Raw genomic sequence first — 22212 nt, 5'->3', positions numbered from 1 at the left:
ATAATATTGTCAACAGCATTAAAATAAGTATTGCTTTGTATTTAACAAATTCCAACTGAAGAAAGAAAGTGGGAATTGACTTTTCGAAGATTGCCAAGAGAGCATTCAAAGAATTCATAAGCTAACTAAAAGTTTCAACTCCAAACTTGGTAGTTATTTCACGTCCTAAAACAATTTCACCAAACATAGGGTGGTATTCATGGTAGAATATGCAGCGGTGAATCGTATTTCCGGCAAATCTGACAACATTAAACACAGACGTACCAATCAAAACATGTAGGGACAGTTGCAGGAGTTCACAAATAATAGTTTTATAAGGTATTTAATCTTCACGGGCTTCCTCTCCGAGGTCATGGTTCAGTGAATATTTTCTGATCGCAAGCCAAGGGGAAAAAATTAAGATTAGGAGCTGTTCATTCCTCTAAAGAAATGAATATAAAGCCGATTGTTACATGTAAGTACGCTGGAGATCCTGGTGAAATACTTGGTTTTTACAATCATGGTAGAAAGACTTACAGTGATGAAATTTACCTTTTCCAGCATAAGTTATAGCTTTGTTTTCTTTGATTGATAAAAACTTCCAGACGCAGGGGACAGCAGCCTTTTTTGTACCTTACAGCCACTCCTTGTGCAGTCCCTCCCTCAAGAATCGACTGAATGGAAGCGTTCTTATGGTAGACCGATAAAGTCGGTATTCGTTGATGCTACTTTTGTTCCATTCAAAAGTGATGTTTTGTCACGCGAGTCTGATCAAAAGTTAATTGGGAGACCAATACTTCACGTTTACTGGACGGATTGCGTGGTAAGTAACAAAGTCACTTTCTGTTATTAGTATTCGAAAAAAGATGTATTAGATATGTACTCATGCAATATGCTCATTTTTGAACAGATTTCTTGTGACAAATTTTTACTTGACATTATCTTTTTCATTTCGAATAACTATCAGGATGTTGATGTGTACAAAGCATCGGTGCGTGATGACATAGAAGCTTGGCTAAAGACTTTGTCTCAGCATTCTATTCGGGATTGGATGATTGTGATTGTGGAGACACCAGAGTTAAAGAAAACGAATAAACTACTTCCACGTACGACCGTACTTGACAAAATCAGGAGTGACTTCGCATCGAAGAATGCGGACAGGTAATTACAAACGCCTCCTTTGTTATTGTAGTGTTTACCATGTTAATAATATTCCATTATTTCTTGAGCATTAAGTTCATCGAAGTAATCAAGTACAGAGTAAACTGAAAGATAAGATATAACTTATGGAAGAGTTCACTCCTAGTTTAACTCTGGGAGATTTTGGTTAGAGAACATTCCTTTCCTACCCATACATCCCATGCACATAATTTCGCTCCCCTCTGTTTCTCTTGGAACGTAAAGTTCCCATAAATTTCCAGAGAAAACAGCCAGGAACATGTGTGAAATTTTTAACGGGGATTTCCATTTTAAGAATTTTTTGTCTCAAACACCACAATCAGATATGCATAAAACAATAGAATAATATGCAAGTAATACAGGAATGGCGTCCTGGTAAAGGATCATTTTACATGTCACAAATTGGAACGTACAATTGAGTCCATTCATCTCATTTGAATTCTCTTTGTAGTGTATGAGCATTGTCTTTCATGGTGAGTTGTAACTGTTGAAAGTTCTTGAATATTTTTTGTATAAATTGTTTGTCTATAGGATGAAGAAGGAACATGGAGCGACAAATGCATCAATTTAATTCATTATGTGGTGAAAGTGATCATTTTTCTTCCTTTCCTGTGACTAAGAGACATGAGAAAGTATTTTATGAATATACGAGACAAGTCTAATGGAGTCTTCTTTTTTATCTCATTTCACTATATGATAAAATCAGCAAGCATATTGCAAATTAGTTCTGAGCCAAACATAAGATCTTGTTTATAATACTGCCTTATTTGTAGATGGTAACTCCACTTTATATGTTCATAATAGTTTGTGTTACTGAAAAACTAATTTAAAAATACAATCATGATAAACTTTGGGCAATTAAATGAATTACTATATAGATAATAGTTATTATTGAATTATAAATATACATTTAAAAAGTGGGGCCCATCATTGTGCTAAGTTGCCTGACTTTGATATTACTGACATTATTCCGAAGTATCAATAGTTTAGAGGATAAAGAATCTGTTTCATGCCTACAAAATCAATATGCTACAATCATATAACAAATTATATTGATGCTTTTTTGTTTTCTGCAAATAAAATTCCAGGTTGGTACATTCCATAGTTTAAAAAAAGATGAGCATAATCCTCAGTCTAAAAATGTATATTATTTTATTACTTTTTATTTGCCCAGAGATCACAATACAATACCAGGTGGGTGTTGTATGTACATGATATAAGATACATAAAAGAAATGATGCTCACAGTTACTTAATGTTTGGCACAAACCCATGAACATTGGCTGTAACAAGCAGTTGCTGGTGATGATTCTAATAGCTTTCTTTTGCATTTTAAAGATGTTTGGAGAAATTGCAGCTAATACCCATAATATTATACTATAGGTTATATTTGAATAAATTAATACACATAATAATATACATAATTTTCTTTGGATAAACGTTGTACACTTATTTGTCATTGTAAAAAAATTGTTTTGGCATGGAACTCACTATCATAAGTTACATTAATTTATATGGGAAAAATTATTTTTCTTCACGGGAAATTTTCCAGAATGAATTATGCTCACTGTGCGAGTTTCTGCTGTACATGTAGAGACAGGTAAGTGCTTGTGGCGTGTTAGCTCCATCATTTTCATAGATGAGCTAGACATGTTTCAACTTGCAATGGTTACCACTGATGTGATACTGGAGTCAAATCTGTAAAACTTGTATCACGTTTGCAACACACATCGAGCTAACTTTATAGCATAAAATGAAATCTTTGTGTGATAAATTGTGCAAATATGGAATGTAAAGTAAAGAAATGGCACTCATTAATACTTGGGAGATAATGATGATAATATTTCTTCAAAGTGAATGGTATATTACAATGCATCAATTTCAGAGTGTAAAAATCATTCGCCTTGACTCGATAGCTTAACTGGCGAAAGCACTCAGCCACTTATTGAGGGATCCGGGTTCATATCCTGGTTAAGGCAAATGATTTTTACACTCTGAAATTGATGCATTGTAATGAACACTTTGCGGATGACTCTGTTGAATATTCCTGTTTGGTATCTCCTGCAGTTTCTTGGAATTTGTATGGTATATATTAATGATTTGAATGTTTCCCTCTGGTTTTAATAGGGTAGTTTCAGCAGTAGATCCTATAAGGAGTGAATCAAGATGGGCAGATTCTTGGCGTGGAACATTAGCACGACTTAGGCTTTTATTGCTAACAGCTTATAATTCAGCTCTTATTCGCTTTGAAGAATTAGTAAGAATACGTCGAGAGAGAAGGAATGAACCTGGATGGAGCTTTTGTCAATACTTTCTCCTTCAGGTGAGTGCATTTGAACATCATACTTGCCATTTCTGGTTATCATTTTCCTTTTACACATGGCAAATAGTTCACTCTACTGCTACTTCAGAGCATGCTCTCTAATAGACATGAAGATTCGGGGAAATTATTTTTTAAATTCAACTAAGTTAAGGCTTGTTAATGAAAATTTAATTGACTGGATTTTTTTTAAATAATTAACCATAGTGTGGATGCTAGGCTCATCAAACTGTTAACTCATTGAGATCATATCATAAATTTCAGTAACTTTTATTGACAGCAATATAAAAAGTTATGTGCTAATATTAATATATGAGGTCTGTCCAAAAAGTATCGCTAATTTCGAATTTCCATGGGCTACATACATTTGAGTTTTGATTTTTTTGTGGCATTATGTATGGTACTTATGTCTCTCCCTTATGCCGAAAAGTTCAGCCATTTTGAATTTTCCGTTAATTTTTGACAGCTGTTTTGCTGGGACGTGTTTTGGCTTGTCTTCGATTTTTGCATGTTTAAAAAAATGGATCAAAGAATGTGTATCATATTTTGTGTGAAAAACAAAATTAAGTGTGCGAAAGCATTCCGAATGTTGACTGTGGCTTATGGAGAAGCTACCTTGGACCGAAGCAATGTTTATTGGTGGTACAAAATGTTCTCAGAGGGCTGAGATGTAAAGGACAGAGAGAGTGCCAGATGCCCGAGGACGTCAACGGCAGAAAAACACATTGATGAAGTGAAGAAAATAGTATTTGCCAATCATCAAATCACTGTTAGAGAAATTGCTGAGGACCTAAACATATTGATTGACTTTTGCCATTCGATGTTTACCAATGATTTGGGCATGACAAGGATCGCTGCAAAATTTGTACCAAAATTGCTCAATATTGACCAAAAACAGCAATGCATTAACATTGCTGATGAGGTGTTGTACTCTGTCTGCGACAACCCAAATTTGCTCCTGGGGGTCACTCCAGAACTGGTGACGAATCGTGGGTTTATGGTTATGATGTGGAAACTAAAGCTCAATCATCCCAATGGAAGCTGCAGCACGAGCCAAGACCGAAAAAAGCACGCCAAGTTCGGTCGAATGTGCTCAAATGTTTTCCTTACAGTTTTCTTCGATTGCAGGGGGTGGTGCATCATTAGTTCTGGTGGTGCATCATTAGTTCTTGCCACAGGGTAGAATGGTAAATAAGGAATCACCTGCAAGTTATGCCCAATTAGCACCAAGCAATCAGCCACAAACGCCCGAATTTGTGGAAGAACAAATATTGGCTTTTGCATCATGACAATGCCTCTGCTCACACATCGTTACTTGTGCGCAAATATTTGGCCAAAAACGGCACACCATTGATGATTCCACAGACCTGGTCCTGGGTGACTTTTTCTTGTTCCCAAAACGGAAGAGGCCCATGAAAGGACGACGCTACACTACGAATGACAAGATAAAGACTGCATTGAAGGAGGAGCTGAACAAGATCAAAAAGAATGATTTTTGAAGTGCTTCGAGGATTGGAAAAAATGTTGGCACGAGTGTAAAATATGTAATGGGGATTACTTTGAAGGGGACAAAATAGATATTCATGAATAAATAAATAACTTTTGAAAAAACACAAAAGTCGCGATACTTTTTGAGCAAACTTTGTACAGTCCATTATTGATGAGTTCTGTCTTTTGACCATTGAAATAATAAATTTATTAATGATTATAACTTTGTCTCCATTATTGTTATTCTCTTTTTTCTTCAGTTTTTTATAATTATCTTTAATTGAGAATGACCTCAATATTTTTAGACATCCAGGTGTACCTGGCCCTAAAACAAGTTCTGGGACTGGCCACATTGCATTGTTTAGTTATAGAATGTTTTGTTTTATAAAGATTTTTGTTAGAATCCCTGCGTAATGGCTTAGAATAACATTTTGACATAATTTATTATTTCTTTGCAGGAGGAGTTAGCATTTGTTCTTGAGATGCTTGGTCTATACGACGAGGCTTTAGTGCAGTATGATGAACTTGATGCTCTTTTCACTCAATTTGTGCTCAACTCAAGTGTTGGAGGTGAGTGTACATTTATACACCTTCATGTTAAAAATTTTCTAAATGTCAGCATTCCTTTATGAAACTGTGTTAACTTTAATATGGTATGGCTTCAAGGTTTCCTGATAAAAAATCAGTAAAGAAAGAATGCTGATACTTCTGTTTGCTAATGCTGATCGTAGCCACAAGTTTGAGTTGCCTTGGGCAACTTCAAACTCTGAATAGGATAATGAGCGTCCTCTCTGTATCAAAAATTAATTTGGCAAATACATAATTTAATAGAGTTACCTGAATGTTTCTATAAATATTTTATCTCAGTAGCAAAATACCAAATTGATGCTCTGCATATTCCAAAGGAATAAATAAAGTGGTTTTTGTATTAGCTAACATCAAGCAAAAATCATAATTCATTCAATCAATACATACAATTTACACGAGAAATGCAAAAATAAAACACTAGTTGCTATAGCAATCAGTCAGTGGCTTAACTGCGTTAACAATATTCGTCCGTTGCAGCTTCACAAATTTCCCGTGGAATTTAAGTGCCATTAACCAAATTGTGTTGCAACACTACAGAACATTAGCTGTAAATTTGTTAAATATTTTACCAATGACCAATTATGCAAGTGAGTATATTTTGATGGCAGATGCTAAAATTGTAGTATGCTGGAGAACAGTGGCAAACATACATTGCATCATTACAACTGAATATTATAAAGGAAAACTAGTGCTCTTTTTCAGAAGTTGAATTATTATTTATTTAGATAAAAAACTCAATCAATAGTTAAGTCAATAATTGAACTAAATGTGATAAATGACACATTTATCATTTTTTACCTGACTTTTTTTAAAATTTAAGTGTGATTGTTATTTGCCATCGCCATCAACGACGTGATGGAATGCATCGATGCTCTGGTGATGGCATCACTCTATGTGGACGACCTAGCCATATTTTGCCAGTTGACATGATTGACAAACGCTTCCAGGCAAGCCCAGGTGACTCTAAATAAACTGGGAGAGTGGTCGTGAAGGAATGGATTTTGTTTATCCACAGAGAAAACGAAATGTGTGCATTTTCACCGGCTTCACGGTAACCGTGTTACCCTGACTTTAAGCCTGCTGGGTAGGAATCTCCCATTTGCGGAGTCCATCCGCTTTCTAGGCATGATCCTGGACAAAAAGCTGAACTGGCGGGAGCATATTCGCATATTACATGAGAGGTGTCGCCAAATCCTCATCGTCTTTAAGTTTTTAACTCACTCCACATGGGGAGCAGACCACACTACCATGCTTTTATTGTACCGAGGCTTGGTCCGTTCGAAACTGGACTACGGTTCCATAAGATACTTGTCAGGACAAGAGTCTTACTTGAGACCCCTTACATGTGTCCTTAATGGGAAACTGGCTTAATGAGGCAGCTTTAGTTTGGGTATCATAATTTTAATGCCTTTTGTTTTTAACAATTATCTGTTTATTTATTTACTTATTTATTTATGTATTCATAAAATGGAACTGAGGTTCTAATCATCTTGAGAGTAGTGCAAAATGACTGTAGCTGTCGACGCACCCTATAAACCCCCAGCACTACTACTACTAATTTTGGAAGAAAACCTGTGATATATGCTATTTTAAATAAATTAATTTCATATTTTAATGGGATCTTGTTATGCTCTGGATCTCTAATGCATCATGTGGAGTCAATAGAAGTCAATAGTAATTGATGGTGCACAAGATTCGAGGTGGAAAATGTTTCTCACTTCCTTCCCCTCCCCTTTTAAAAACTCCATTGACCATTAGTTGCCTGAAAAAAGATGGACTGAGATGTTGAAATTCATATTGAATCTTGACGCTGCTAATCAGTCTGCCATCCTAATTTTACATGTGGAACTTGTTGTTTACAGAAACACCTTCCTGGCTGTGTAGCTTTCAACGTTCATTGGAGAAATGGGATGGTATATGGTTGAATCATTCCCTGAGGACATCAGCTGGGGCTGGAGAGAATGAAGGAAGAAGGCTAATTGAAGAGGGTTGTGCTTCACTCTTAGATTTCAGGGGCTACCTCTTCTCCCGGCAGTGTGCCCTTCTACTTCTCACCTGCAAGCCTTGGGAGGTCTGTCTTTTCCTGTATTCTAATATTTCTGAAAAATCTACTTTTGCATGCCACTTCCACTTGTGATTAGGGTCACTGTGTTCATGGGTAATAATAATAGATTGCATCTTTGTTATCTGCAGATAGCCCAGCGTACTCTGCCATTCCTTCATAACTGCATGCGTGAGTCAGTTTTGTTGGAAGTTGTCAGTCCCCCAGGAGCAACCGCGTGTTGGGTAATCCTTTGCTGCCTGGAGATTCTTTCAACATGTGAGAAATTTACAGATAGTGCTCATGTTGAAAAATACTCTTTATATACAGCTCCTCTTTGGGCATATGCCAAGGACAAGGTAAGCAGGAATTTTTCTTTGGTGCTATTCAAATGATAAAGATGAGCTTTAAAACGCATAGTCTAATTGATGTTTTTGCAGTTTGACTTATTAATTACTTCGTGAAGGTAGATGAAAATAGACTTACATACTACCTTGAACAAAAGTTCCCGGAATAACCACCGTGTGGCGCTCCCATCGTTCCGATTTGAGTTCTGTTTTTTTTGTTAAATTGGTACATCTGTTGTTGATATTCCCTTTAAATCTTAGTGTCATAACTTGACATTTGCAAAAGTTACGTAGCCAAGAGTACATCTATCTCTGTGTGTGTTGGCGATTTTTTACAATTTCAGAAATGGATTTAAATTTGCAACAACGAACTTGTATTAAATTTTGCGTAAAAAACAGATTTAGTGGCGCACGGACGTTGGAAATGTTGGAAAAGTGTTTCGGCAACAATTCTCTAAAAAAAACGGTCGTTTACCAGTGGCACGAGCGGTTCAGAAGTGGTCGGGAGTCAATCGAAGATGATGAACGCAGTGGCAGACCATCGACATCGAAAGTCGGTGAAAAAATTGATAAAGTAAAAGAAATGTTGGTCAATAACCGCAAATTAACCATCAGAGAAATAGCGGAGGACTTGAACATTGCCTATGGATCCGCCCAAGACATTGTGGTTAATGATTTGGGTTTCCGTCGTGTAGCAGCAAAGTTGGTGCCAAAAGACCTCAATTTCATGCAAAAAAGAGACCGTGTTGACGTCGCAAAAGACATGATTTGCGAGGCTGAATCCGATCCCACATTCATCAAAAGGATCATTACTGGAGATGAGACGTGGGTTTATGAGTACGACACGCAATCCAGACATCAGGCAAGTGAATGGCGTTCACCAAATGAGCCGAGACCAAAAAAACCACGTCGTTTTCAGTCAAAAAAGAAGGCAATGCTGACGGTTTTCATGGATTACAACGGTGTAGTGCATCATGAATTTTTGCCAGAAGGCCAGACAGTAAACAAAGAGTATTATTTGGGCGTTATGAGACGTTTGCGTGAAGCAATTCGCCGAAAGAGACCAGAAATGTGGGCAGAAAACTCGTGGATTTTGCACCATGATAACGCACCGTCGCACAGTGCTATCATTATTCGTAATTTTTTGACGAAAAATGCAACAAATACCATCCAACAGCCACCGAATTCACCTGATTTGGCTCCCTGTGACTTCTTTCTGTTCAATCGAGTTAAAAAACCATTACGGGGAACGCGTTTTAGCAGCCGAGAGGAAGTAATGGAAAAATCGCAGGAAGCACTGATGGACATACCGAAAACCGACCGTAACTTTTGCAAATGTCAAGTTATGACACTAAGATTTAAAGGGAATATCAACAACAGATGTACCAATTTAACAAAAAAAACAGAACTCAAATCGGACGATGGGAGCAACACACGGTGGTTATTCCGGGAACTTTTTGATCAAGGTAGTAATATTATTTTTGCGGGGATCGAGATGGTGGCTTACGTACTGGCTTCCCACCCTGAGGGCACGGGTTCAAATCCCAGCGGTGTTGAATATTTTTCAGAGGTATCTCGATCCCTACTTGAGGTGCTTTGCGGAGGGCACTTTGAGTGAGTACGCCGTCTGTCGGAAGCTGCGGACCCATTGTCGCCTTTCGCTAATGCCGACGCTGGGTTTCTGCCCACCCTTCATCCTTTCCTGTCCATCCCCTATGGCGCAAATGACCTCGGCTGTCGGTCGCCTCCCCTCAAAGCCACTACTAATATTATTTTTGCTAAACTAATGGATACAAAATGTATGAGCTGCATGCGCCCTAGTTTTGAATAAATTTATTGAAGTGTAAAAAGAATGGGAAGGCCAAAGTGAAAAAATATGACCTAAATATTTATATTTTAAGGCTGATGATTATGTAAGTCTGATTGATTGGGATAGTGAACCCATCAGTTAGCAACCTCTAGCTAAAGATATTATAGCAAAAATGTTGCATATACTGCAGGAGGATGAGAAACCCTATCAGAGAGACCTGGTCGGTAGACCAAACTTTGATTTTGAATTAGAATATAGTGCGTAACAAATTGGCATGAACCAGGCATACTCAATTGCAGGATAGAAAGGACATTAAGGGAATCAAATCAAATAAGGCCACGGGGATATATAATATTCCCAAGGAACTACTTATGGGTTCAGAAAATTGTGGAAGTTGAGTTTTTAATAATTTGTAGCATCTATGAGGAAAGAATTCAGCCAGAAAATTTCATCAGATCAGTCTTAGTTCCCATCCCAAGAAAGGGGAAGGCCATACATATGTGAGGACTATAGCATAATAAGTTTAATTTCATACAGATAAAATGGTGCGTACTTAAGATCATCAATAAAAGGCCAATGACTTCTTAAGGGATGATCAATTTCTCTTCAGGAAGGGAAGAAACACACGTGATGCCAAAACAGAAATGAGGTAACTAACGGGAAGTAAAATTGAGTTCAATCAGGATATATTTCTTTTTGTTTTGTGGGTTTTAAGGAAGAGTTTAAAAAAGTAAATTGGTTAGAATAACATGAGGTTTTTGAGAAAGAGGAAAGCTAAGTTAAACATTAAAATCAAATGCATATATTTCCAACTCCCTGCAGTATATAATGTTACATGCCTAGGGTGACCAGAAGTATCTTTGAAGAGCACATGTAATCTTTCAGAGCTCAATTTGTTCTGTGTCTTCTCTTTTTTTTTTTGATTGATAGAAATGTGTTTAGAGAGTGAGAGCTCTATGTGCCTTCACCATATGGCAATATTTGATTATGTATGTAACATATATATTGTGTTGCTTCAGAATGTCTTGTAATTGCAGACTCTTTTCTGTTTGGCCAGCTGTGTGAATTGGGGGAGTTATGTGGTCTCATGCCAGGGGAGGCTCCCACCAGTGAGCAACTACATATGGTAGTCAGCCTCTCTGCTGGGATGGGGGATCCACCACTACAGCACCTCCCACACTCTGCTGGGTCTTCATCAACTGGCCAAAATCCTGGAAACAAAGAAAGCTCACCTGCTTCTACTGATATCTATCAGAGCCATCTGGGGCAAACTCCCACGGACAAATTAAAGGAAGCATTGTCATCCCAAGAAGCCTTTAAGAGGCACTATCTGGTAATTAATTATTATTATTTAAGTTACCTTTTTGATTTTGCTGGTTATGTGAAAGAAATTGATAATATTATAAATTTAATTATCATTTTTACTCCCAGTTAACTTATAATTTATGTCCAGCATAAAATAAATTTTTATTATTATAAGTACCCATCTGACCTTGCAGGTTACATGAAGTGAAGAGAATAGTATAAAAATTGAATTATGATATTTTAACCTTATGTTAAATTATAAGTTATGCATAATAAAATTATTGCAGTCAGTTAATGTTAAGATGCATTTGTTTGGAAATAGGAGTTGGCTGAGCTAGCAATGGGCACATTCAAGCACATAAAACGTATCCGCTCTGCTCGTTCTGTCGGCCGGGATTTAGCTCATTTCTACCTCAAAATGGGCCAGCCTAGTCAGTCTGCCACATTTTTAGCTGATGCCCTTGACACATTCCAAATGGAAGGATGGTTGCTACCTAAGGGAAAAATTGCTGGAGAATTGGCGAGCTGCTATCGCTCTGCTGAGGATTGGGGAAGGTAATTATTCATATTTACCAATGAAATTAATTTATATTTTTTATGTATAGTTTTTATGAGATGTATGATCTTAATATGACCTTGAGTTCAATTATGTGGCTGATTGCTAACTTTTCGATGGCCATAAAACAATGATTGGGATTAATCTATGGAAAAGATGATGGCCTAGGCCAGTCGTCAGTGTATTATCTTTGTTTCAATGTTGACTCAATGATTAGTGATTCTCCATTACATGGTGATACTCTTTAAATAGTATGACTGGAGATAAACAGCTGGTGTTTTCCAGCAGGAAATTTTAATGTTGGGAATTTTGTCTCAGCATATTCTACTTTAGAAAATATCATCATAATTAGTATTTCAATCATAAAATGAGTTTTCTGTTATTATTTGTACCACAGTAAATTTTGATGGAATCTACTAAGTTTTTCTAATTCCTCAATATGAAATTTACATTAGATTCAGCTGAATACCATTGAATTAAATTTCTTAGGCTTTGGTGTTGATTGTTAGCTCTCACTCATTGCATGAGTTGCACCAGCAACTAATTTGATAACTTCCTTTTGTATTTATGTCGATAAAATTCATGTTTGCAAATATTATATCAATTTACAATAACAGATGTGAGTATGCCCATAAACATTCATGATTTTAAGACACATGCCATTTATTTTCCCTTACTTTTAGATACTTTTCAGCAAGAAAAAAAATTGTTTCTTTTTATATTAGCTATCTCTATGTACACTATCTGCATCATTTTCATTTATGGCAACATTTTCCTTTCCAATAACCAATAAATATATTAAAACTATTTGCTACCCCTATGGCACATTCGTCATTAAAATCTATCTTTGAGGTTCTAAATTAGGAGCTCTATGTCTACTTTGATTTATCTATATTTTGGTATTAAAAGAGTTTCTAATTTTCCACAGACTTAAATTCACAGTGCAACACGTTTCACCGACTTGCAGCATCATCAGGTACAAGTGACACACACAGCTGTTGAATATATACCCATTGAATAGAGGAAGGGGAAGTTGAAGGGGGGGGGGGGGTTTATGGATTCTAAAGTCAGTGGTTGTGGCTTTTTCAGTTAAAGGAAGAAGATGTGGCGGCACCTAGGTTATGACTAAGCATTGGGTCTGGTCTGGGTTTATGCTAGGAGCGGATGACTACCTAGAACTATTAGATTTAGAACCCCTCTGCTCCCAGGTTGTGTGGACTACCCAAAATACATAAACAGGCGCTGCCAATTTGATGTGTAGTTTCAGCGGTGTCCACCCCCGAACACATTCTGTCACATGAATTTAACAATATTTTCCGAGACTACTCATGGTTCAATCCCTAATACACAGTGAAAAACTCAATTCAGCTTGCCAAAAAGCTTGAATAAATCAATGTTCCTGTTAAAGCAGCATTAGTTTCCTTTGACCTTAATAACCTGTTCACTTGTGTCCTCAAATCTTACAGCCTTACTTAATGTTTAAAATGTACTCAAAGACTCCAACATTGCCCCAAATATTGCAAACAAATTAATTGTCCTTATGGGAGTGGCAGTTAATCAATATTATTTCAGTTTCAACCAAAATTGTTATGTCCAAGTAGAAAATCCAGCTATGTGTTCTCCACTTTCCGCCCTCCTAGATGAAATATTCCTTAATTCATGAGAAGAATCTCTGTTCCATACGGCAAACATGTGGAAAAAGTGGTGTATTGGTTCCGCTATGCAGATGACGTTCTCTACAGAGGACAGGATCAAACCACCAGTTAGACTCCTTCCACAATCACCTCAACACGATCTATCCTAAAATTTCCTTTTACATGAAAAAAGAAGTCAATAGCACAATTAACTACTTAGACCTGGCAATCACCATAATTGAAAATAGACATGAATTATCAATTTTCAAAGAAACACACTTATACAGATCATATAATTCCCATTGATTCGGCCCACCATTTTTAGTACAAATATGAGCCCTCCACTCAATAATACACTGGCTCTTGCACAACCCCCTTTCCCCCATGAATTTCAATAAGGAACTCAGAACAATTACAAATATAGTCGCCAGCAATGGAAACCAATACCTGGTTGGAAAATTAATCCAAAAAAAGCGGAAAACAATAGCCATAAGTCTAATTTCTCCTATGCTATAAACTATAAAATAAAGTCTGTTGAAAAATTACAAACTCTTATAATATGGACATCAAACAATTCCACTAAGTGAAACCTGAAAGTGTAAAGTATATATTTTTGTTATTTTGATAAATTGGTGCTTTTTTTTAGTGTCTGAGTGTATTCTCATATTACAGAATGCAGTCTCTTTTTGAGAAAGTGAGTATATGCTACAACAGCCAAAGTTTTTGGAACATAATGCATTATTTCACTCCCTGATCCTTTTTCTGGACACATGATTGTCACTTAGTCTTCCTTGCACAATTCATAATTCCATTTTTAAAACATCAACATTTTACAATGTGCTTTGTATGTATAATATTAAATAGCACTTACCTCACTGAAATTTAATATGCTCCAAACCGGATTAATGAGAATCCCTTTCCTTTACAAAATGCATGGGTGGACCCCAATTTTATTGCTATGGATACATGTAATACCCCCTTTTGTTTCATGGCACTGTTATAATTATGATTGTAACCTTCTTGGTCCTAATATATAACCTTCAATATGGTATTATTGAGTGTTATTAGTGTGCTCAAGTTTAATTACATTACAGGTATGCTAAGATGTGTGCTGCAGTTGCCAGTTGCCCTATTATTAATATGGAAATAAGAAACATGCATTTTAAAGAGTTGCTTTCGACACTGCCAAAACTTCGAGAAGGTAAATAATATTGTACATTTGTTCAAAAAATAAGAACTTCCTTTTTTTATTTTGGAAAGGAAATGTTTTGATAATTTTTTTGCTGATCAACAAAATTTTTATTTAATTTAGCATGCTAATGATATTAGATCAAATAATTTTCTCATTGCTTTATGTTGGGCTTTTGAGAGGACCTTTATTGAACGTTATTGAGGTTTCTTTCAAAGAAAAATTTGCTAAAACATTCCATTAAGCACTACAAATGCATTAAAAAGTGTCATAAGTATCATAAAGAGTTACATAAATAAGTGCTATAATTTTTAATATTTCTTTAGTGGGTAAAAATGAAACTTTTCCTTCAAGTCAAATTTACCAAAATTTTCATCTATCTGCCACCAGACATATCTGCTCCTTCTAGATGTACATTTAAGAAATATCTCAAGCATCTTCTGATAGATAAATGCTATTTGTGTAGTTTGGAAGAGTTTCTGAAGTCTTTGGAACGCTGAAACAGCTGATTGCTTCTTCTCTGCCTTGTTCTATATTTTGTGAAGTCCTGGGTATATTTTGTAAAGTCCTGGGTGTACTTGGTAAAGTCCTGGGATCTATAAATATTATTATTAATACACTATTTTGGCTTTCCAGAAAATTTGACTCTGCCATTTGGGGAATCGTTTGTCTTAAAGTCTGTGGAAATAGTGAAAAACAGAGCTTCATCTCCTGGTGGATTTGTTGAAGCAACCCTGAATATAGAGAGTCTTCTTCCTGGAAATTGCCTCATTCACAGAGTGCAGATTGCTTTGGAGCAGGTCACTCAGCCTTCCCTAGAAGAACGACGTCCAGGTATAATTGCCTAGAAACCTTAAGGTTATATTTTTTCTTTGGAAACTAGTGGTATGTTATATCATCATTCTCACTGAAGGTATTAGTATACTTCAATGAAGAGAATCTATCAGTTCATGTAAATTGAAAGTCATATGTCAGTAGTGGGGAGATGTGATAGTCCAGGAGTAGAGCGTTGGACTACTGCCCAAAGGGCCCGGGTTTGAATCCTGGGCATGCCTCTCTGGGCACCCTCAGCTTCACCTGTGCTGTGTGATTTTGCCTCTGTTGTATTTTCCTCTTGCATCCCATAAACTCAGAAAATATCTGTGGTGCAGTTTATGTTGGGAGGATTGGCTGTTCATTAGTGTTATATATCCTTAGCATAGCATCTTAGATTCCCTAAGACTTTGAGATTTATTGAATATTGTTCCTTAATAAATTTTACGTTTGAGAGTTTTAATAAACATGCATACTCTATTTCTGATTGGCACACTTTAGACTAAAAAAAATTAGATTTAGATAATCTCAGGATTTTAATTGCTCTGAAGCTGTAGGTAATTGGAAAGTTTGGAACTTAAAATCTGCACTGATTGAAGAGAAAAAGGAAGATGGAGCTAAGCAGTGGAGCACTTGAGTCTAACCTGTATTTGGAATGTTCAGTGTTTTGAAGCCCAGTCTCAATGTGGATTTCTTTTATGCAATTTTCATTCTGCTCTTTCTTTACATATCAGAGCTATTGCAGCTGCTCTTGTAGCAGAAAAAATAAAACTTCAGTCTCACACTAAGATAAGTCTGCTGCTTATCAATGCTGTCAAATTTCTGAATTTTTGTTTTAAGTGCATGGTAGAGTTTTCATGGATTGGTCATGCATAAATTTGAAAGCAGATGTTTTATAAATAGTGGGTTCAATTTAGAAAAATTAAAAATAAATTCACAGGTTTAGACTTGAGTTAAGATATCTTTTCTCTTTGACCATATGTTGAAAGTGTCATCAATGGATGACACTTTCTCATATCATCATATGACAATGATCTTAGCCAAACATGGCAATGCAGCCTGTGTTTTTAATGCTTTAATTTATAAATTTATTATAATCAGTGAAGTTGAAGACCTAATTGCTGCACTACCTGGGCACATGGATAATAGGAGTTAGAAGAATTCCTCAACCAAATTGATCAATTTAACCCATTAATTAATCTTTTTGGTGTTTGAGTGATTACTCCTTTTCCCTCTCTCATCTGGATGTTTTTTAAGAACTTCTTTCCTGCCATACCGTACTCCTCTTTTTCTTAACATTCCTTATTCATTATCCTTCATCATCTTCCCTTTTTTCTTGAGCAGTTGGTTCTTAGATGATAAGTAGCTGAAAAAACTGAGTGGAAGGTCCTGTCTATACATTGGTGAAATAAAAGACTAAAACAGGATGCGGCTACATAGCTTCCTTTTTTCAAACGCAGAACGCTTTCAAAAAAGGAAGCTATGCTGCCGCACCCTGTATTATTGGAAGGAATTGAACTTTTAACCTACTGATCAAATATGAGGAATTATGTGGTACTCATGTATTATTTTCAATGAGAATTTTTCCATGCCAATCAGCATTTAGGCATAAAAGCATTGGAATAAGGCTCAAGTGCAAAAACCATGGTAATACAAATGAAGTAGTGTATGGATCAGAGATTGTGATGGTAAATTGCAGGTAGTAACTTTGTAGCACAGTTATCTGAACTTGATAATTTTAGAAAACATTTTTGCTCTTGTCAATTTCATAAACACCCATTATCAGCTGGTAAGTTAGGACGTAAAGTCTCATCAGCAGCCAAGGCTAGAGGTGCACGAGGTGTTCGAGGACTTCAGCCACCAGCAAGTGGTGGGGGTGATGATACTCCAGATGATGAGCATTTGGAGGAATCCAAATCACGGAGATTCAGTGGTCGTACAGTGGTTGGACCAGAAGCAATGCCGGTTTTGCACATGGCAGAACATCTTGATTATCGTCAAGATGGGGGTTTGGCATCAGCAAGCTTGGTGTGTCGAGATCCAGAGAGACTTGTGAAGTGAGTGGCAATAAATGGCATCTTTTCTTTGTGATTATGGCATGCTATATAGACTCACCAATTTTAGTTAGAATATCAGAGGAGTTTTCATGATCCAGCCATAATATCTACTTAAAATATTTTGTGGTGCTCGGCATAAACTTACCTAACTACCAACTTATCACTGTTAATCACCTAACTTTTAATCTATGATATAGTTATGTGTATAAATAATCTACATTTATAAAATGATGAAAAGAGCTCACATTATTTTATGATATAGGATAATTACATGCATTTCAAAAGTACTAAATTTTGTTGTCATCAAAGAAGATCATTTATTGTATGACTTTCTGTATATTTTAGACGCCAAGACAGCCAAGGGAGGTATAGAAAAGTGTCATCTGATATTACTCCTCGTGTTAACTTCTCACACTTCTTGACAGCTTTTGATATAACAATCATTCCAGGAAAAAATACAGTTTTGGTGAAAGCAAAAGTAAGTTTTACAAAATACGTTATTAAGTTTGTTGAAATGTCTGCTAATAATATGAATTACTAGAAATTCAGGAAAGGGTAACTGAGTCCTAAAAACAAAGCAAAGTATCATGTGTAACTCTTGAGCTTTAACTGTAATAAAAAGAGTTAACCTCTCTTGGATAAATCACTCTTGTGTTCAAAGTATTTTGCAGTGTGACCAAATGGAAAATTTTTAGCATGTAGCAATAGCAGAAGTTTTGTGATGTGGTGGTTTTGCCTGAAAAGTGAAGCAACTTTTTTTGCCATTAGTAGATATCATGCTTTCGGTCAAAAGCATCACCAGGGGTGAACATCCTGAATCACTTGTGACAAAACAAGCTCCAATTTTATTTAAACCGAAGTGTGTATGCAAAACATCCCCTCCAAACCAGGGAGTGTGAAAGATATTCGAGTAGTTCAGCTCTAGCACAGAGTAAACCTTGTAAATACTCCAGCAAGGAAGACAGTCCCTAAGAAATATTTGAAGGCTGTCTAGAGCCACAAGACTGCAATGTATCCACTCCAATTAGGTTCAAATATGCATAAAATTTGCCAACTGAATTAGAAAGATAGCTTAACATGCAGATTTGTGCACATTATACACTTATTCTTTCTTCTCTGAAAGTCATAGTAGGTCGCATGCTATGGTGAAAAACTTTATTGCTGAAAGTAAACACTGACAATGCTAAAAGCATCATCAGGATTATTTGAATTGTGTCTGTGAAGCTCCATTCTGATCTGAAGTGATCATATAAAACTTTTCCCTTTAAAACTGGAGTGGGTGTCATTGCTCTCTTTTGATTGTGTGATCTATTTTGATATTGTACAAATTAGTCAAGTCCTTTTTGGTATAATATGAAAAGCGGGCCCTTGGAGATATTTCAAGGCACTGTTTAACTACAGTGTATCTAATCTGCTGTGAGACCCCTTTTTGCATATAATAGTCATTTCTTAAATCAGAAAAATCTTTGCATTAGTATTTGTGCCATTTTTATGCTCCCTCATAACTAGAACTCAACTCTCCTTACCATATGACATCACTATCTCTTGAAGTAAATATTTTTCCAGATTCTCATATTTTTTCTCTTTGGATGAATCAAACCATGAGTTTTAAGTCTTTTGGGAGATTTAAAGCATATTCAGAAATTCTAATGTAGAGGCAGTTTCTGTGTTATGAATGAGATACATTCCTGAGATTGTCTTGAAACCTAATTTATATGTATTTTGGATCCTTGATGAGCAGTGCATATACAGTTCTAATTTTTGAGCATCAAAGGGATTTACGACATCACAAGTAATATGTTTCACCCCAAATTTTTATCATGTAGTTTAGTTCGTGATCTTCCCCTATGGGCACCCTAAGTTACTCAATAATTATCTCATCTCTGACAAAGGGATGGTACTAAAGAAGGCTCCCATAGTGGAGACCTTGACTCAATTTTCAAATAGATACCATTCCTGGCCAGTAAATCTTCACAGGAAAAAAAATAATTACATTGGCATGCAATGGTAGCCAATTATGAATTTATTCATTAACAAAATTATTTTTTAGCAATTGTGAGAAAAGCTGATGTTACTTTCAACCAAAATCATGTGAGAGAGTACTTCCAGTTCTTCTACTGATGTTTGACTTCACCAGGCCCATTTGCCACCCCAAAGTGATGTTGTTAAGAGTGAAAATATGGCACTCATTGGGACTGATCAGAACTACTTCGAAGCATTATTTAAGCAATATTTATCCTTAAAAATTGCTAAACTGATCACTTGCTGAAGCTAAAAATCAATATAAAAAATTAAGTGGCTTATAAATTTTGTTGGTAACCAAAAATGCTCCTTGTTTTCATCACAATGGAAACTTATAAAACTATTTATTTAATTTGAAAAAAGTTGACATTCTTCCTCACTATGTTCAAGAGGTTTTAGTCGAGCAGGTGTTTACATGATGAAGGTTAAACTGTATGGTTGATTCAGTTTGGTGAGACCACTGCCTTTGTTAGTATATTATTTAAGTTCTTCCATCTAGCTTAATAAAATGTATGTCTTTGGAGGTATTATTCATTAGGGAATGTGTTCTTTTGCAACATCTTGTGTATGTGTGTGTGTAAGTTTGAGAAACATAGTTATTACAAATATACTTTTTATATGGAATTACCCACAAATTTTGTTTTAATGGAATACTTAGCTGCAATTATTGCACTAAAGTGATACCAGAATGAAACAAAAATTTCTTTTCATGGTTAATTCTATATGCACTGCTTTCTTTCTCAGGGAGAGGGGTTTGAGCAAGGCTCATATCGTCTCCATCAGCTGTCATTGAGGCTTTCTTGTACTTCCAAAGAAGATGAAGGAGATAAAGGCTTGGAATTTTTGTCTGAGTCTATTATGCCATCAGTGTCATTTGATGTACACTCAGAACCACCAACTATAAGTATCAACAAGGGAGATGGTGATCTCTTAGCTGGCATTGAGCAAGAAATGACATTGGCAATTTGTACAGGCAGTCTTGGGATAAGCACTGTAAGACCATTTTGCTTGTGCTCCACTCATCTCTTTTTTCTAATAAGACCTATCTGTTTATCTTTGGCATGAGCAAGATGGCTTGATAGTCATGGAAGGTATAGTTTTCCATATATTAGGGTCAAAAATCTTATTTTGTCGTACTTAACAATTTTCCATATGTGATAGTTATCACTGTAGTTCAATATGTCCTCTGTTGAAATACACCAGCTGTACATGTGTTGGGGGTCATATCTCGTAGGTTGAAGTCAATCGACTTCTCCTTTATTTTTACTGTTTATTACCAATTCTATTGCCATGCATGTGTGCAACCTAACTCACATGCCTTCTGCTGGATTGGGCTTATTGCTTTTATATACCCTTATGTGAAAACCAAACATGATTATAATTATTTTAATCAGTGTATATTTGTCACTATTCTCTCTTTCAGGGTACTTATATAAATGTGAAGACATCAAAGGGTCTTTTGATGCAAGTAAAATCTAGTGATACAGAACAATTAAATGAAAACGTTGGTGAAGAAGAGCCATTATCTCGAGATTTCAAAATATATTTGCCTGTGTTAGAGCCATTTAAAGGTGCTTCCATTCCACTTCGAGTTCTAGCAAGTCTGTCATCCCACAAGGACCATTCACCAATTTATCATAAGGTAAGGTGTAGAGCAGCAGCTTTTCCCATTGAAATTTTCTGTAGCCAAGTGTGGTACACATTTTACTTTTATCTTGTGTGACATTTTTAAAGTGTAAAAATACCTCTGCCAAAGTCAACATATATTTTTTTTGTATTAATAAGCATGCATCAACTCTTTACAGGTAACCCTGGTTTGCCCTTGGCCACCTGTAAATACTACCACAGCATCCAATGATGTAACTTCAGAAGAAGAAGAGAAAGTCATTCCTCTTCAGTTTCTTCCTCCATTTCAAATAGTGTTCCGCCTCCACACAGCCCACCATCGCAAATTTCTTCATGTCACTGTGAATGGTCTTAGTTCACAGGTGATATGGTTGAGGCTACCTAAAATGACCATTCTCAATGAAGGAAACATTAAAGAGACTACTTCATGTGATTTTGACATAATTGGACTGAATCCTGATGGGCAATCACTCGTGAGTGAAATTTTTAGCTTCATTAGCAACTCCCGACTAAGCATGTCCATTCCTTTAGGCTATTGAACTTTCCCTTCTTTGATGGTTATTAATGAGATTTAATTCACTGCTTTCTTACTTCTTCAAGTGGTACTTTTTATAGATTCCTGCATTACATGAAAATTGACTCTAATTAAACCTAATTATGGTTTCACAATTTATTAAATGAAAGTACCAGGGATTTCTCTATGACATAATAGTTTTAAAATCCAATTTTTTCTGGTGATGAAAATTAACATAAACAATTATTTTATGCAATCATAGCAAATTTCAAACGATTTACGTGGCCATATTTTTGTATTTTCAAAGTTTTATGCTTAAATAAATTGTGGTACCCATAGTATTTTATCAACAAGTAATTTTATATTTCCTTAGAAAAGTCAGGGGTTTTAATCTTGCCTCGATTATGAGTGGTGTTTGACATTATTGCAGTTAAACTTTTAGAGAGAAGAATTACATTAGCTACCTATTTCCTCACATTAAAATCAGTTTATTTATGCTTATATAATCCATTGACAATTGCCTTCATACTGTTTATTTGAAATCACAGTCGTGATTGCTGGTATATCGTCTCACCTGTTATTATTTATGTGCTCAGTAATTTTAATTAATGTAATACTTACATTTCATTGAAATAAAAAGTTCATATTGAAACTGCTATTTGAAATTATAAACATTCAGGAATGATTATAAAATGTTTTATCTTGTTTTTTCACTTTATTTATGGAGATAATGAGTAAGAGAAGA

At 35.8% G+C, this 22212-nt stretch overlaps 1 protein-coding gene across 1 annotated transcript in view; it reads left to right on the top strand.

Moving 5' to 3' along the window:
- Positions 1 to 55: 55 nt before the first annotated feature.
- SIDL (SIDL trafficking protein particle complex subunit 10) overlaps positions 56 to 22212 on the top strand; it is a 34077-nt gene continuing 11920 nt past the window's right edge. The window contains exons 1-16 of the mRNA XM_071593179.1: positions 56 to 454; positions 585 to 802; positions 947 to 1140; positions 3285 to 3480; positions 5424 to 5535; positions 7416 to 7624; positions 7747 to 7953; positions 10809 to 11084; positions 11379 to 11611; positions 14341 to 14447; positions 15072 to 15269; positions 17035 to 17305; positions 17651 to 17783; positions 20072 to 20320; positions 20751 to 20969; positions 21133 to 21426. Coding sequence (XP_071449280.1) covers positions 430 to 454; positions 585 to 802; positions 947 to 1140; positions 3285 to 3480; positions 5424 to 5535; positions 7416 to 7624; positions 7747 to 7953; positions 10809 to 11084; positions 11379 to 11611; positions 14341 to 14447; positions 15072 to 15269; positions 17035 to 17305; positions 17651 to 17783; positions 20072 to 20320; positions 20751 to 20969; positions 21133 to 21426 — 3141 coding nt within the window. The 5' untranslated portion in view covers positions 56 to 429. The remainder of the gene's footprint in view (positions 455 to 584; positions 803 to 946; positions 1141 to 3284; positions 3481 to 5423; positions 5536 to 7415; positions 7625 to 7746; positions 7954 to 10808; positions 11085 to 11378; positions 11612 to 14340; positions 14448 to 15071; positions 15270 to 17034; positions 17306 to 17650; positions 17784 to 20071; positions 20321 to 20750; positions 20970 to 21132; positions 21427 to 22212) is intronic.

Source organism: Hetaerina americana, unplaced genomic scaffold (assembly GCF_022747635.1).
Source record: "Hetaerina americana unplaced genomic scaffold, ioHetAmer1.1.p SCAF_1, whole genome shotgun sequence".
NCBI lineage: Eukaryota > Metazoa > Arthropoda > Insecta > Odonata > Calopterygidae > Hetaerina > Hetaerina americana.
Note: the sequence above shows the minus strand (reverse complement) of the source record. Positions and strands in the feature narration are given on the sequence as shown.